Genomic DNA, 16,085 nt, shown 5'->3' with positions numbered 1-16,085 from the left:
TTATTATTGTTATTGTTTTTCCTATTATTTTTTTTTATTAATTTTTGTTATTGTTTTATTGTTATTTTTGTTGTAATTATTGTTATTGTTATTATTAACTATTGTTATTGTTATTATTGTTGTAACTGTTATGATTATTATTGTAGTTATTACTGTTGTTGGTGTTTAAGTAGAAATACACCCTGTTATTATTATTATTGTCACTATTATTGTTATTCCTATTATTATTTTTATTAATTTTTGTTACTGTTTTTTTTTTTTTTTTTTTTTTTTTTTTTTTTTTTTTTTTTTTTTTTTTTTTTTTTTTTTTTTTGTATTGTTGTTACTGTTATTAATTATTGTTATTATTGTTGTTACTGATGTCGTTATTGTTATTGTTACTGTTATTGCTATTCTTATTGTTATTATTATTAATTGTTGTTATTATTGTTATTGTTGTTGTTGTTATTGTTATTTTGTTTGTTTTTTTTATTGTTAATACTGTTATCGTTTTTACTGTTACTATTATCATTGTTGTTATTACTGTTGTTGTTGTTGTTTATGTAGAAATAGACCTTGTTATTATTATTATTGTCATTATTACTGTTATTATTATTGTTGTTATTGTTTTTTTTTTTTTTTTTTTTTTTTTTTTTTTTTGTGTTATTATTTATACCCAGGACTGTATTACTATTACTGTTATTGTTATTGTTATTGTTATTTACACAGACAAGGACATGCGTTATTGTTATTATTGTTATTATTGTTATTGTTATTTTTGTAATTGTTACTATTGTTATTGTTATTATTACCGTTGTTGTTGTTTATGCAGAAATGGACCGTGTTGTTATTATTTTTGTTGTTATTGTTTTTGTTGTTGTTGTTATTGTTACTGTTATTTTTTATACAGACGAGGACTGCGTTATTGTTGTTGTTATTATTGTTATTATTATTGTTGTTATTGTTATTATTGTTATTATTGTTATTTTTACTGTTATTCATGCTGCGTTATTGTTGTTATTATTATTATTAATTATTGTTATTATTGTTGTTATTATTATTATTGTTATTGTTATTGTTATTATTATTATTTACACAGACGAGGACTGCGTTATTGTTATTGTTGTTATTATTATTGTTGGTCGTCGTTATTATTATTATTATCCTTTCCTCCCGTTCCCGGCCGTCGTCGTTATTATTATTATTATTATTAATGTTGTTGAGAGACAGAAAAACCCAACGCGCATGCGCGCGCAGGAAGCTCCGCCCCCCGCGACTTATTTCTCGGTCGCACCGACCGGCGGAGCGACATACAGCACACAAGAAGGAAGTCCCGCCCTCGCGCTTCCGCTCCAGCCCGCGTTTGACGGACAGCCGTGAGCCAAGGGGAACGGGCAGGAAGTCCCGCCCCTCTCTTCCGCTATTCACGGTTTTTTTTTTTTTCCAGCGTCTACGCGGCCGCGGGCTCGGTGCGTTATTTCACGCACGGATTGAGTGACAGCCGGATCCGGGGTAACGGACAGGAAGTCCCTCCCCCGGACTTCCGTTATCCCCGAACCCTGAGTCTGCGCCGCGGGACTGCGCTTTATTTTTCGCCCAGATCGACAGCCGGAGCCTCAGAGAAATGACAGGAGTCCCGCCCTCACTTCCGGTTTACCGTCCCTGCGTGTGGACCGCGGCTGTGCGCGATATTCTTCGCGCGGATCCACAGCCGGGCCCCCGGACACTGACGGAGTCCCGCCCTCGCTTCCGCTCTCCCGTTCCCTTCCCGTCTGCCGGTTGGAGGCCCAGTGCGTTATTTAGTACAGGAACTCTCGCGTCACAGACGGGAAGTCCCGCCCTCACTTCCGCTTTTTTTCCGCGGCCCCGTGTGTTATTTCGCGCACTCCGAGACTGAAAGACAGAAAGTCCCACCCTCACTTCCGTTTTCTCCGTTTTCTTGCATCTGCGCGATTGCCGGCCCCGCCCGTTATTTCGCGCCCTCCGTGACTGATAGACAGGAAGTCCCGCCCTGACTTCCGTTTTCCGGTTTTTTTTTTACGTGTCTGCGCAGTCACCGGCCCAGTGCGTTATTTCGCGCCCCCGTGACTGGCCGACAGGAAGTCCCGCCCTCACTTCCGCTTTCCGTCTCCTTGCGTCTGCGCATCTCCCCGCCCCGCCCGTTATTTCGCGCCCTCCGTGACTGATAGACAGGAAGTCCCGCCCTGACTTCCGCCTTCCGTCTCCTTGCGTCTGCGCATCTCCCCGCCCCGCGCGTTATTTCGTGCCCTCCGTGACTGACCCACAGGAAGTCCCGCCCTGACTTCCGCCTTCAGTTTCCTTGCGTCTGCGCAGTCGCCGGCCCCGCCTGTTATTTCGCGCCCTCCGTGACTGACGGACAGGAAGTCCCGCCCTCACTTCCGCTTTCGGTTTCCTCGCGTCTGCGCATCTCCCAGCCCCGCGCGTTATTTCGCGCCCTCCGAGACTGACCGACAGGAAGTCCCGCCCTGACTTCCGCTTTCCGTTTCCTCGCGTCTGCGCATCTCCCCGCCCCGCGCGTTATTTCGCGCCCTCCGTGACTGACCGACAGGAAGTCCCGCCCTGACTTCCGCTTTCCGTTTCCTCGCGTCTGCGCATCTCCCCGCCCCGCGCGTTATTTCGCGCACTCCGTGAATGACGCACAGGAAGTCCCGCCCTGACTTCCGCTTTCGGTTTCCTCGCGTCTGCGCATCTCCCCGCTCCGCGCGTTATTTCGCGCACTCCGTGAATGACGGACAGGAAGTCCCGCCCTGACTTCCGCTTTCGGTTTCCTCGCGTCTGCGCATCTCCCCGCCCCGCGCGTTATTTCGCGCGCGCTCCGTGACTGACCCCGACAGGAAGTCCCGCCCTGACTTCCGCTTTCCGTTTCCTCGCGTCTGCGCATCTCCCCGCCCCGCGCGTTATTTCGCGCGCGCTCCGACACCCCGACAGGAAGTCCCGCCCTGACTTCCCCCGCCCGCCCCGCCTCGCCCCGCCCTCCCGGCTGCTGCCGCTGCTGCGGCTGCTGCTGCTGCTCGGCCGGGGTCGCCGCGGTGGGCGTGGCCGGCGCGGTGGGCGTGGCCGGCGCGGTGGGCGTGGCCGGCGCGGTGGGCGTGGCCGGCGCGGTGGGCGTGGCGATGCAGGCGCTGGTGTCGCCCGTGACGAAGGCCGTGCTGGTCGCGCTCTTCATCTTCGCGATCCTGCTCATCCTCTACGTCATCCTGTGGTACATCTGCCGCGACGTGGACTGCGACCACGGCCTCTGACCCCCGGCGACCCCGGGGTGACCCCCGCGTGACCCCGGGGCGGGGGCAGCGAGCGGAGCGGGTGAGCGAGGGAGCGAATTAATGATTGCACGGGGGTCACTGACATGCGTGCAGATGAGCGTGTGCGTGCGTGACCTCAGGGTGACCTCAGCGTGACCCCAGAGTGACCCCAGAGTGACCCCGGGGAGGGAGAAGCGAGCTGGAGCCACGCAGGGTGCGGATCGGGTGAGCGAGGGTGCGAATTAATGATTGCACGGTCATCGACATGCAGATAAGCGCGTGCGTGCGTGCGTGACCTCAGCGTGACCTCAGGGTGACCCCAGAGTGACCCCGGGGCTGGAGAAGCGAGCGGGAGCCCCGCAGGGTGCAGAGCGGGTGAGCATGCAAATGAGCGCCCGGGTCATTAATATGCAAATGAGCCGTGCGTGCGAGCATGAGGTCACCGTGACCCCGGAGTGACCCCGGCGTGACCTCAGATTGACCCCGGGTCGGTATGCAAATTCTCTCCTACGCAAACCAGCCGCTGTCGCCATTAGCGTCGATGGCGCTCATCGATATGCAAATTAGCGTCATTAATGATGCAGAGATTCATCAATATGCAAATTAACCTCCTGCTCATTGGCGCGAAAGCAGCCGGGTCGTTAATATGCAAATTAGCCATGGGCGCTCGTCAGCATGCAGAGTTCTGGTTGTCGATATGCAAATCAGGCCTCATTATCGATGCAAATATCATCAATATGCAAATTAACCCTCCTGCTCGTTAACATGCAAACCTCTAGATCATTAATATGCAAATTAGTCACAGGCGCTCATCAGCATGCAGAGTTCTCGTTGTTAATATGCAAATTAGGCCTCATTATCAATGCAAATAGATTCGTTAATATGCAAATTATCCAGGTACTCATGGGCGCGCAAGCAGCCAGTTCATTAATATGCAAATCAGCCATAGGCGCTCATCAACATGCGGTGATCTGGTTATCAATATGCAAATTAGGCCTCGTTATCGATGCAAATTAACCTCCTGCTCATGCAAACCTCTATTTCATTAATATGCAAATTAGCCACAGGAGCTCATCAGCATGCAGAGATCTGATTGTCGGTATGCAAATTAGGCCTCATTATCAATGCACATGGATTCATTAATATGCAAATTATCTACTGGAAATGAGCTGCTTCATTAATATGCAAAGTGGCCCTAATTACTATGCGATATTCGTTTTATTAATATGCAAATAAACCCTCCTGCTCATTAACATGCAAACCTCTAGATCATTGATATGCAAATTAGCCATGGGCGCTCATCAGCATGCAGAGTTCTCATTGTTGGTATGCAAATTAGGCCTAGTTATCGAGGCGAATATATTCATTAATATGCAAATTAACCTCGTGTTCATTGACACGAAAGCAGCTGCTTCATTAATATGCAAATTGGCCCTAATTAGTATGCGATAATCTTTTTATTAATATGCAAATTAACCCTCCTGCTCATTAACATGCAGACCTCTGCCTCATTAATATGCAAATTATCCCCGGCCGCTGACCCTGGCGTGACCTCCACAGGACCCTGACCGCCCCTGGCTCTGACTTCCTTTTCCTGTGACCCCAGGGCGACGCCGTGACCCCTGCGTGACCCCGGAGACGAAGCCACCAGCAGCAGCGTGAGATTGGCGGGGTCGGTATGCAAATCGCATGCAAATGCGAGCGGGGCGGGGATCGATATGCTAATTAACATGCAAATCGCCCACAGCCCCGCCCCGTGACCCCCGGCGACCCATGATGGAAGCCGCCCGCCCCGCGTGACCCCAGCCGGGCCCCGTGACGTCACATCCGCCATCGCCGGCCCCGCCCCACACCGAGAATGACGTCACCGCCGCCATCGCCAGCCCCCGCCCCCGCCCGGGAATGACGTCACCGCCCGCCGCCATCGTCGTCATTATTATTATTTTATTTATTATTTTCCCGGTCCCCGCCGCAGTGGGCGTGGCTGAGGAGGGGGCGGGGCCGGGGATGAATAAACAGAAGCGATATTTTTGAGGCCGGGCGTCCGCGTCGCGTGTCCTGGGCGGGAGTGGGAGGGACCTCATTCGCCGTTGCACCATTTCCCGGCACAGGAAGTGCAGCACCCGCCATGTTTGATGAGGGCCGGGACCGGAAGTGGCTTCCCTGCCGGCCTCAGGGGCTCCGCGTCGTTTCCTGCCGTGGCTATCGGCCCCTGCGGCTCCCGGAAGTCGCCCCCACGGCGGAAGAATCCGCACGTTCCGCTCCACGGCGCTGATATCCGCGTTTGCCAGGACCGGAAGTGGCGACGCCGCCATCTTTGTTGTGGCAAATCGCGAGTCACGGGACCGGAAGTGGCTGCAGGAACACCCGGTTTGAGCGGACCGGACCTGTGCGCTCTTGGCCCACGGGCAACGGGGTCCTCGCGTCCCCACATTTGCCCCCGGGATCCCGTCAACCCCCGCGGTTTCAGTGACTGGGCGACGCGGGCCACACGTTCTCCCCGCTGCGGTGCTTTAAACGAAGAACAGGGCATCATGGGAAATGTAGTTCACTCCAGTGGCCGTGTGTGAAGCCTCTGCATGCCCCGCAGGGACTCATGGGAAATGTAGTCCTCTCCTGTCAGTGAGGCGGGAAGGGCCGCGTTTTACAGGAACCGGTCCTGCAGGGTCGCAGGGACTCATGGGAAATGTAGTCCCCGACTCTCATAGTGAGAGGAAGTGCCGTGTTTTACCGGAACCGGTCCTGTATGTGTGGCGTGGAGTCATGGGAAATGTAGTCCGCCATAATTATTACCGTGTTTATAGCGAGAGGAAGTGCTGTGCTTTTCAGGAACCGGTCCTATGCCTGTCGCAGGGACTCATGGGAAATGTAGTCCCCACGTGTCACTGCGGCAGGAAGTGTTTCACCAGATCTGGCCCTATGCGTGTCGCAGGGATTTTTGGGAAATGTAGTCCACACCAGTCACTGAGACAGGAAGTTCCGTGTTTTACCGGAAGCGGTCCTTAGGTGTCGCAGGGCTTTTCGGGAAATGTAGTCCACACCAGTCACTGAGACAGGAAGTTCCGTGTTTTACAGGAACCGGTCCTGTGGGGTCGCAGGGAATCATGGGAAATGTAGTCCCCGACTATCACAGCGAGAGGAAGCGCTGCGTTTTTCCAGAACTGCGCATGTGTTACCTCACCGGCAATGCCGCGTGGACTCATGGGAAATGCAGTCCGCTCATGTCACTGAGACAGGAAGTGTTGTAGTTTTCGGGAACCGGTCCTATGTGTGCCCCCACGGACTCATGGGAAATGTAGGCCCCACGTGTCTCTGTGACAGGAAGTGCCGCGTTTTCCCGGAAGTGCCGCCCCGGGGGAATCATGGGAAATGTAGTCCAACCCTTTCGATAACGTCAGGAAATGCAGCGTTTTCCCGGAAGTGGGTGTCGCAGGGACTCACGGGAAATGTAGTTTCGCCCCGACTTTATTCACCCGCGCCCTCGGCCCCGCCCCCCCACGCGCGGCGTCACTTCCGGGCCAGCATGACGGCGTAGGGGCCGCCGGGGCGGCGCAGGCGGAAGCGGCGGAAGCCGGCGGCGCGGGTCAGAGCCCGGAACTCGGCCTCCGTGCGCTCGCGCCCCGCCGCCTGCGCCAGCATGTTCAGCGACAGCAGCAGCGCCGGCAGCGGGCCCCGCCCTCCGCGGTCCAGCACGGCCTCCACGATGAGCAGGGCGGAGCCTGCGGGGCGGGAGGCGGGCAGGAAGTGAGCCGGGAGCGGGCGGGAAGTGGAAGGAAGTGACAGGAAGTGGACGGGAAGTGGACAGGAAGTGAGCGGGAAGTGAGCGGAAAGTGAACAGGAAGTGAGGGGGAAACGAGCGGGAAGTGGGCGGGAAGGAAACAGGAAGTGACTGAGAAATGAACAGGAAATAAACAGGAAATGAGCTGGAAGTGAACAGGAAGTAGATAGGAAGTGAGCAGGAAGTGAATGGGAAGTGAGGGGGAGTGAGCGGGAATCAAGCGGGAAGTGGGCAGGAAGGAAACAGGAAGTGACCAGGAAGTGAACAGGAAGTAAACAGCAAGTAAGCTGGAAGTGAACAGGAAGTAGATAGGAAGTGAGCAGGAAGTGAGCAGGAAGTGAATGGGAAGTGAACGGGAAGTGGGCGGGAAGTAGACAGGAAGTGAGTGGGAAGTGACCCCAAATGCACACAGGAAGCAGTGACCCCCGCCCGTCCCCTCCCCGGGCCCCGCCCGTCACCGCCGCGCGTGCGTCCCAGCAGCTCCGCGCAGGCCTCGTCCGGCCAGTCGTGCAGCACCCGCGCCAGGACGTAGAGGTCGGCGGGCGGCAGCGGCGAGCGGAAGAAGTCGCCTGCGGGGTCCGGGCGGGGATCGCCGTGTGAATGAATGAATGAATGAATGAGTGACCGGGTGAACGAGTGAAGGCCCCGCCCGCCCCGCACCGACCTCCCACGAAGCGCACGCGCGGGGCCCGGAAGTGCGCGCGGGCGTCGGCCACGACCTCCGGGGTCTCGAACACCGAGACGCGGCTGCCGGGGTGGAGCCGGGCGAAGGCGGCGGCCAGGGCTCCGGATCCGCCTGGGGGGCGGGGTCAGGGGTCGGGCGGGGTCACGGAGGGCGGGGTCAGGGGTCACCCGGCCCCGCCCCGCCCCGCCCCGCAGCACCGACCCCCGACGTCGCACACGGCCCCGAATCCCTCGAGGTCGAAGGCCGTGAGGACGCGGTCGCCCCAGGCGGCCCAGGTCTCCTGCAGCGCGCGGAGGAAGAGGAGGCGCTCGGCGGGCGACCTGGGCGGGGCGGGGGGGGGCGGGGGGGTGGGTGAGTGAGTGATTCGGAGAAAGGGAATGAATTAGTGAAGGAATGAATCGGTGAATCAGCGAAGCAATGAATGGCTGGGTTACTGGGTGAATGAATGAATGAATGAATGAATGAATGGGTTAGTGAGTGAATCAGGGAAGCAATGAATTACTGAATGGACGAGTGAGTCAATGAATTAATGGATTAGCGAGTGAATTAACGAGTGAGTGAATTAATGAATGCATTACTGACCCCCGCCCTGCCCTGCCCCGCGCTCACCTGTAGATCGCCTCGAACGGCTCCCGCGTGGCCACGCCCAGCGCCTGCGGGTACTGGTTCCGCCCCTCCCTGGGGCGCGGCGGGCGGATCCGAATGAACGAACGAAGGAAGGAACAGATGAAGGAACGAATGAGTGAAACGAAGAGATGAATAAACGGATGAATGGACGAACAAATGAACGCACGAACGAACGAACGAATGAATGATCAAAAGGAACGAATCAATGAATGAACGAACGAATGAGCAAACGGATGAATGAATGAATGAATGAACACACGAGTGAACGAATGAACAAATGGATGAGTGAATGAATGAACACACGAGTGAACGAATGAATGAATAAACTGATGAATGAATGAATGAATGAACACACGAGTGAACGAATGAATGAACAAACGGATGAATGAATGAATGAACGGATGAATGAACGAATGAACAAATGGATGAATGAATGAATGAACACACGAGTGAACGAACGAATGAACAAACGGATGAATGAATGAACGAATGAATGAATGAACGAATGAATGAATAAACTGATGAATGAATGAATGAACGAACGAATGAATGAATGAACGAATGAATGACCGCCCCGACCCGCCCCGCCCTCACCTCACGGCCCCGCCCAGCCGCCCCCACACGGCCCACGTGGTCCCCGCCAGGTAGCGCAGCGTCGAGCGCTGGGCCTGGGGGCTGCGGGCGACGAGGGAGGCGGCGGGCGGCGGGGGGCCAGGGCGTAGGCGGGGCCTGCGGGGCGGGGCGGGGTCGTTCATTCATGGCGGCCGGCCCCGCCCGCTTCCGCTTCCGCCTCCCCCGCCCGCTTCCGCTTCCGGGTCCCCCCCCCCGCGCACCTTCCGCCCCCGCCCGGCCCCGCCCGCCGCCGCCGCCGCCGCAGCAGCAGCCCCAGGGGCGGCGCAGGCGTCCAGCAGCGGCCCCGCCCCCGCGCGCTGAGCCCCAGGCGGGAGGCGACGTCGCGCGCGCTCAGCGGGGCGGGGTCCAGGGCGTCGAACACGCCCAGCTCGCAGGCGGCGAACAGGACCTGCGGGGGCGGGGGCGGGGGTCGCACGGGGTCAGCGCGGGGTCGCGGGGGTCAGGGCGGGGTCACACGGGGGTCACAGGGTCGGGGCGGGGTCGCGGGGTCACACAGGGGTCGCCGGGGTCACACGGGGGTCACACGGGGGTCGCGGGGTCAAACGGGGTCACGGGGGTCAAACGGGGACACGGGGGGTCAACGGGGCGGGGGTCAAGCGGGGTCACACAGGGTCGGGGGGGTCACACGGGGGTCACCAGGGTCAGGGGTCACACGGGGGTCGCCAGGGTCACGCAGGGGTCGCGGGGTCACACAGGGGTCACACGGGGGTCGCGGGGTCACACGGGGGTCGCGGGGGTCACACGGGGGTCACAGGGGGTCACACAGGGGTCGCGCCCCGCCCGCCCCGCCCACCCGCGACACCATGAAGCCCTGCGCCAGCCCCGTCAGCAGCCGGAAGTCCCCGTCCAGGTCCGCGTCCGCCATGGCGCCCGGCGACCCCGCCCCGCCCCGACCCCCGGGGTTTAAATCCGCCCGGCCCCGCCCCGAGTGACGCGCGCGGCCTCCAGGCTGATCCGGGATTAACCCGGGCCCGGATGACGGCAGCGCGGGGCGGGCGGGGGGGGGGAGTGGGGGAAGAAACGGGGTCGGGGCTGGCGTCAGGGGGCGAATGAATGAATGAATGAAGGAATGAATGAAGGAATGAGCGAGCGAATGAGTGAACGACGGGCGCGGCGGGGGGATGACTGGGGCGAACGAATGAGTGACTGACTGAAGGGGTGAGTGAGGGGCTGGCTGAGGGAACGAATGAGTGAATGAGTGAGTGAATGAATGAATGAATAAATGACGGAGTGGATGAACGAATGAGTGAGAGACTAAGGCGGCGAACGAACGAATGAGTGAATAATGAACGACCGACGCGAATCGACCATGCGCACTCACTCATTCATTCATTCATTCCTCGCTTCCTTTATTTATTTGCCCGGGGCGAGCGCGGGGGCGACCGGGAGCGAGCGCGTCCGTCCCGCCGGTGTCTGCTGCGCCTGCGCTCGCGCCCCGCCCCGCCCCGGTGCCGACGCCGCTGCTGCTGCCCCGCCCCTTCCGCTTCCTCCGCCGGGGCGGGGTCGGGGTCGGGGTCGGGGTCGGCGGCGCGGGCGGCGACGCTGTGCAGGATGTCGAGCACGGGGCGCAGGAGGTCGGCGCCGCTTCCGCTTCCGGCTCCACTTCCGGTTCCGCTTCCGGCCTCCGCGCTTCCGCTCCGCTTCCGGGCCCCTGCGCGCCGGGCCGGGCGCCCCCGCGGCCGAGCAGCAGCGCCAGCAGCCTCTGCCTCAGCTCGCGCTCGCGGCGCTGCAGCCCCAGCGCCCGGCGCTTCTCCTGCTCCACGCGGCGCAGCTCCGCCTCCTGCAGGCGCCGCTGGCGCAGGCGCGAGGCCTGCGGGGGCGGGAGGGGCGGGGTCACGGGGTCAGGCACGCCCGCCCCGGCCCCGCCCACCCCCGACCACGCCCACCCCCGGCTCCCGGCCCCGCCCACCTCCACGCGGCCCAGCAGCGCCGCCACCAGCCGCACGCTCTGCAGGTCGCGCTGGGCCAGCAGCAGGCGCCGCCGCGCATCCGCACCCGCCGCTTCCGCTTCCGCTGCTTCCGGTTCCGCCCCCGCTTCCGCCGGTGGGCGGGGCAGCGCGGGCGCCACGCCCGCCGCGCTCCGCCCGGCGGCGGCGCCGACGCTGCTCGCGCTCGCGCTGCCGCTGCTCCCGGCGCCGCTGCTTCTGCTCCCGGCGCCGCGCGCGCTCCTGGGCCTCCGCCTCGCGCTGCTTCCTGGGGGGCGGGGATATGCAGATGAGGGCGTATGCAGATGAGGGGGAGGCGGGTTTATGCAAATGAGCAGGGCTCGCGTGCAAACCGAGCACAGAAGCATTCGGGTATGCAAATTAGGCGGCCGATATGCAAATAAGAGAGGATTCGGCCTCCGCGTATGCAAATGAGGACGTTAATATGCAAAGCGGAATCATGAATATGCAAATTGGTGATTTGCTGATCCCGCACTTTGGAGTTATGCAAATTAGGCGACTGATATGCAAATAAGAGAGGATTCGGTCTCCGTGTATGCAAATGAGGACGTTAATATGCAAACCAGAGCCCATGGCTATGCAAATTGAGTGGTGCATGTGCGAATCAGGGGCCAAAACCTCTGGAGTTATGCAAATTAGGCGCCTTCCGGGCCGCCCACATGCAAATCAGAGACGAGTTCACTGCTGCGTATGCAAATCGGGGCGTGACCGCTCATTAATATGCAAAGCAAGTGAGCACTGGGGGATACGAATATGCAAATGCGTGGGATATGCAAATCAGCTCAGCGGAATACGCAAATGAGCCCAGGGCAGTCTGCTCTGCATGCAAATGAGCCCCGATGACTTCACATGCAAATTAACGAAGCCCAGCTCGCTACCATGCAGATTTGCATATTGGGCAGAAACCGCTAATTATGCAAATTGCATCCGTGTTAATATGCAGATTAGACCGCTACATCCTAATAAATATGCAAATCACTTCACACAAGCCAGACCCGAGCCGGCTCTTATGTAAATCAGCTCCGGATATGCAAATCAGCACGATGTCGGACTCGTGAATACGCAAATGAGCGCCGGCCAGGGTTCTTGAATATGCAAATAGGAGCGAAGCCGGCTCTTATGCAAATTCCCCGGGCGAACATGCAGATGAGCAAACGTGACAGACATGCAAATCGCGCCTCATTAACATGCAAATGAGGGTGACGGTCCTGACTCATTAGTATGCAGATCAGTGCGGATATGCAAATCAGCCAGCGCCTCGTGGGCTCGTGAATATGCAAATCAGAGCAGTTATGCAAATAAGAACTGAACAACACGCGTCAGTTACGAGCGTGGGCCAGGCCCTGTATGCAAATCAGCAAAGTCAGTATGCAAATTAGCGCAGTTATTGCCGTCCACTCCGCATGCAAATCAGGGAGGGGTAAGGGAATTTGCATATCAGGCCGGAGCTACGGTTCGCATGCAAATTCGCCTTGGAGACCAAGCAACCTCGGTATGCAAATGAGCAGCACACACGACGCCTTCATATGCAAACTAACCAAAACAAGCCGGCCCGTATGCAAATTAACCGATTCCAGCTCTCTCGTATGCAGATTAGCGGGCTCGCTTTGATGAATATGCAAATCAGTAGCCCGGGGGATTGTGAATATGCAAATCACCACAGCCCAGACCTGCGATCCCTGCTCATTAATATGCAAATCGCAAGCGTCTCATATGCAAATTAGCTCGCTTCAGGTCGCAACTCATTCATTGTAGCTCATGAATATGCAAATCCCCGCTCATTCATATGCAAATGAGCGAACCCCGTCTTTCGCTATGCAGATTCGCCAGTCCCCGTTAATGAATATGCAAATGAGCGCAGCCCCAGCCCCTCATGAATATGCAATCCGCCCCGCTCCGCCCGGGCCCCGCCCCGTCCCGCCCGGGCCCAGCCCACCGCTCCTCCAGGCGCCTCCGCTCCTCGTCCTCGCGCTCGCGCCGCTTCTGCTCCTCGCGCTGCAGCTCCAGCTCCCGCAGCTTCTGCCGCTCCAGCTGCCGCCGCCGGATCGAGGCGTCGCTCAGGTGCTTGGTGGCGTCGAACGAGACCTGCGGGGCGGGGCGGGGCCGGGAGGAAAAAAAACACGTCAGCCACGCCCACTTCCGGTTCCGTCACTTCCGGTCCCACTTCCGGTTCCGCCACTTCCGGTCCCACTTCCGGTTCCGTTTCCGCCACTTCCGCTCCCGCCACGCCCACTTCCGGGTTCATTTCCGGGTCCACTTCCGGTCCCCGCGCACCTTGATGCCGCACGCCACCGCCTTGCCGTCCTCGCCCTTGAGCATGAGCTTCGTGCCCCGCAGCGCCGCCATGGCGCGCGCGAACCCCGCGTACTCGCGGTACTGCACGAAGGCCTCGAAGTGCAGCTGCCCGCCCAGCCCGAACGTGTGGAAGCCGCGCCCCGCCGCCTCGCCGCGGTACGGGTCGAGCATGGGGATGTCCACGTGCCGGATGGCGCCGAACGCGCCGAACGCCTGACGCAGCAGCGCCTCGCTGGGCCGGTCGCTCGCGGAACCGGAAGTAGGACCGGAAGCGGAAGTGGAACCGGAAGTGGAACCGGAAGTGGCACCGGGCGCGTCCCCGGGCCGCGGCGCGAACCAGCGGCAGGGCAGCCCCTCGAGGCGGATGGTGTCGGGGCGCTCGCCGGGCAGCGCCTCGTCCATGTCGCGTGCGTCGCGGAAGAAGGCGTCCCAGTCGTGGCGGGACGGGAAGTCGGGGCGGAACTCGGCGGCGCGCACGCGCAGCGCGTCGGGAAGCCGCCCAGCCTGATGGCGCCGCCGTCCAGGCGGGCGAGCAGCGGCCGCACCAGCGCGCGGTTCTCCACCTCCGCCTCGAAGCGCACGAAGTCCAGCGAGCTCTTGGCGATGCGCAGCGCCGACAGCGGCCCGCGCCCCGCGGACTCCGCCTCCGCCGGAACCGGAAGTGAACCCGGAAGCGGACCCGGAAGTGGACCCGGAAGTGACGCCGCCGCCGCGCCGGCCGCCATCGCGCGCAGCCGCTCCATCACCTCCCAGTTGGACACGGACTTGCCGGGCGCGCGCAGCGGCGGCGGCAGCGCCACGCAGATCGCCAGCTTCGTGATCGGCTTCAGGTACAGGCCCAGCGCCGGGCACAGCGGCGTCGCCTCCGAGGGGTCGTGCACGATGGTGGCGGCCGACGCCATGGCCGGGCGGGGCGGGGCGGGCCGGGGCGGGGCCTGCGGGGCGGGGAGGAGCGTCACTTCCGGTTTAAAAGGGGCCACTTCCGGTTTAGAGCGCAACTTCCGGTTCCGCCCGCAGGCCCCGCCCCTCACTCCTCACTCCCTCAGGCCCCGCCCCTCACTCCTCACTCCCTCAGGCCCCGCCCCCTCACTCCCTCAGGCCCCGCCCCCTCACTCCCTCAGGCCCCGCCCCCTCACTCCTCACTCCCTCAGGCCCCCCCTCACTCCCCTCAGCCCCGCCCCTCACTCCCTCAGGCCCCGCCCCTCACTCCTCACTCCCTCAGGCCCCCCCCCCTCACTCCCTCAGGCCCCGCCCCTCACTCCTCACTCCCTCAGGCCCCGCCCCTCACTCCCTCAGGCCCCCCCCTCACCCCTCACTCCCTCAGGCCCCGCCCCTCACTCCTCACTCCCTCAGGCCCCGCCCCTCCTCACTCCCTCACTCCCCCCTCAGGCCCCCCGCCCCCCCTCACTCCTCACTCCCTCAGGCCCCGCCCCTCACTCCCTCACTCCCTCAGGCCCCCCCCTCACTCCTCACTCCCTCAGGCCCCGCCCCTCACTCCTCAGCCCTCACTCCCTCAGGCCCCGCCCCTCACTCCTCACCCCCTCAGGCCCCGCCCCTCACTCCCTCAGGCCCCGCCCCTCACTCCTCACTCCCTCAGGCCCCGCCCCTCACTCCTCACTCCCTCAGGCCCCGCCCCTCACTCCCTCAGGCCCCGCCCCTCACTCCTCACTCCCTCAGGCCCCCCCCACTCCTCACTCCCTCAGGCCCCGCCCCTCACTCCTCACTCCCTCAGGCCCCGCCCCTCACTCCCTCACTCCCTCAGGCCCCGCCCCTCACTCCCCCCCCCCCCTCCTCACTCCCTCAGGCCCCGCCCCTCACTCCCTCACTCCCTCAGGCCCCGCCCCTCCTCCTCAGGCCCCGCCCCTCACTCCTCACTCCCTCAGGCCCCGCCCCTCACTCCTCACTCCCTCAGGCCCCGCCCCTCACTCCTCACTCCCTCAGGCCCCGCCCCTCACTCCTCACTCCCTCAGGCCCCGCCCCTCACTCCTCACTCCCTCACTCCCCCAGGCCCCGCCCCTCACTCCCTCACTCCCTCAGGCCCCGCCCCCTCACTCCCTCACTCCCTCAGGCCCCGCCCCTCACCCTCACTCCCTCAGGCCCCGCCCCTCACTCCTCACTCCCTCAGGCCCCGCCCCCTCACTCCTCACTCCCTCAGGCCCCGCCCCTCACTCCCTCAGGCCCCGCCCCTCACTCCTCACTCCCTCAGGCCCCGCCCCTCACTCCTCACTCCCTCAGGCCCCGCCCCCACTCCCTCCTCACTCCCTCAGGCCCCGCCCCTCACTCCTCACTCCCTCAGGCCCCGCCCCTCACTCCTCACTCCCTCAGGCCCCCGCCCCTCACTCCTCCCTCACTCCCTCAGGCCCCGCCCCTCACTCCCTCCCTCACCCCTCACTCCCTCAGGCCCCGCCCCTCACTCCCTCACTCCCTCAGGCCCCGCCCCTCACTCCCTCAGGCCCCGCCCCTCACTCCCTCACTCCCTCAGGCCCCGCCCCTCACTCCTCACTCCCTCAGGCCCCGCCCCTCACTCCTCACTCCCTCAGGCCCCGCCCCTCACTCCCTCACTCCCTCAGGCCCCGCCCCTCACTCCTCACTCCCTCAGGCCCCGCCCCTCACTCCTCACTCCCTCAGGCCCCGCCCCTCACTCCCTCACTCCCTCAGGCCCCGCCCCTCACTCCTCACTCCCTCAGGCCCCGCCCCTCACTCCCTCACTCCCTCAGGCCCCCCCCTCACTCCTCACTCCCCAGGCCCCGCCCCTCACCCCTCCTCCCTCAGGCCCCGCCCCTCACTCCCTCACTCCCTCAGGCCCCGCCCCTCACTCCTCCACTCCCTCAGGCCCCGCCCCTCACCCCTCACTCCCTCAGGCCCCGCCCCCACCACCC

The 16,085-nt window shown here is 60.6% G+C and overlaps 2 protein-coding genes across 2 annotated transcripts; both read right to left on the bottom strand.

Moving 5' to 3' along the window:
- Positions 1 to 2,032: 2,032 nt before the first annotated feature.
- On the bottom strand, positions 2,033 to 10,276 carry LOC127217575 (acetylserotonin O-methyltransferase-like). Its single transcript, XM_051178566.1, is given in 10 exon segments — positions 2,033 to 2,154; positions 6,725 to 6,961; positions 7,467 to 7,589; positions 7,685 to 7,816; positions 7,907 to 8,025; positions 8,315 to 8,383; positions 8,927 to 9,061; positions 9,166 to 9,353; positions 9,759 to 10,139; positions 10,238 to 10,276. Coding segments are annotated over 10 exon segments (1,545 nt in total).
- A 17-nt stretch (positions 10,277 to 10,293) lies between these two features.
- Positions 10,294 to 14,135, bottom strand: LOC127217572 (A-kinase anchor protein 17A-like). Its single transcript, XM_051178564.1, is given in 6 exon segments — positions 10,294 to 10,775; positions 10,875 to 10,999; positions 11,040 to 11,158; positions 12,848 to 12,996; positions 13,186 to 13,697; positions 13,700 to 14,135. Coding segments are annotated over 6 exon segments (1,791 nt in total). The 5' UTR covers positions 14,109 to 14,135; the 3' UTR covers positions 10,294 to 10,298.
- Positions 14,136 to 16,085: the final 1,950 nt, after the last annotated feature.

This window comes from Phodopus roborovskii, unplaced genomic scaffold (assembly GCF_943737965.1).
Source record: "Phodopus roborovskii unplaced genomic scaffold, PHOROB, whole genome shotgun sequence".
Lineage (NCBI taxonomy): Eukaryota > Metazoa > Chordata > Mammalia > Rodentia > Cricetidae > Phodopus > Phodopus roborovskii.
This window is presented reverse-complemented; position numbering and strand designations above follow the sequence as displayed.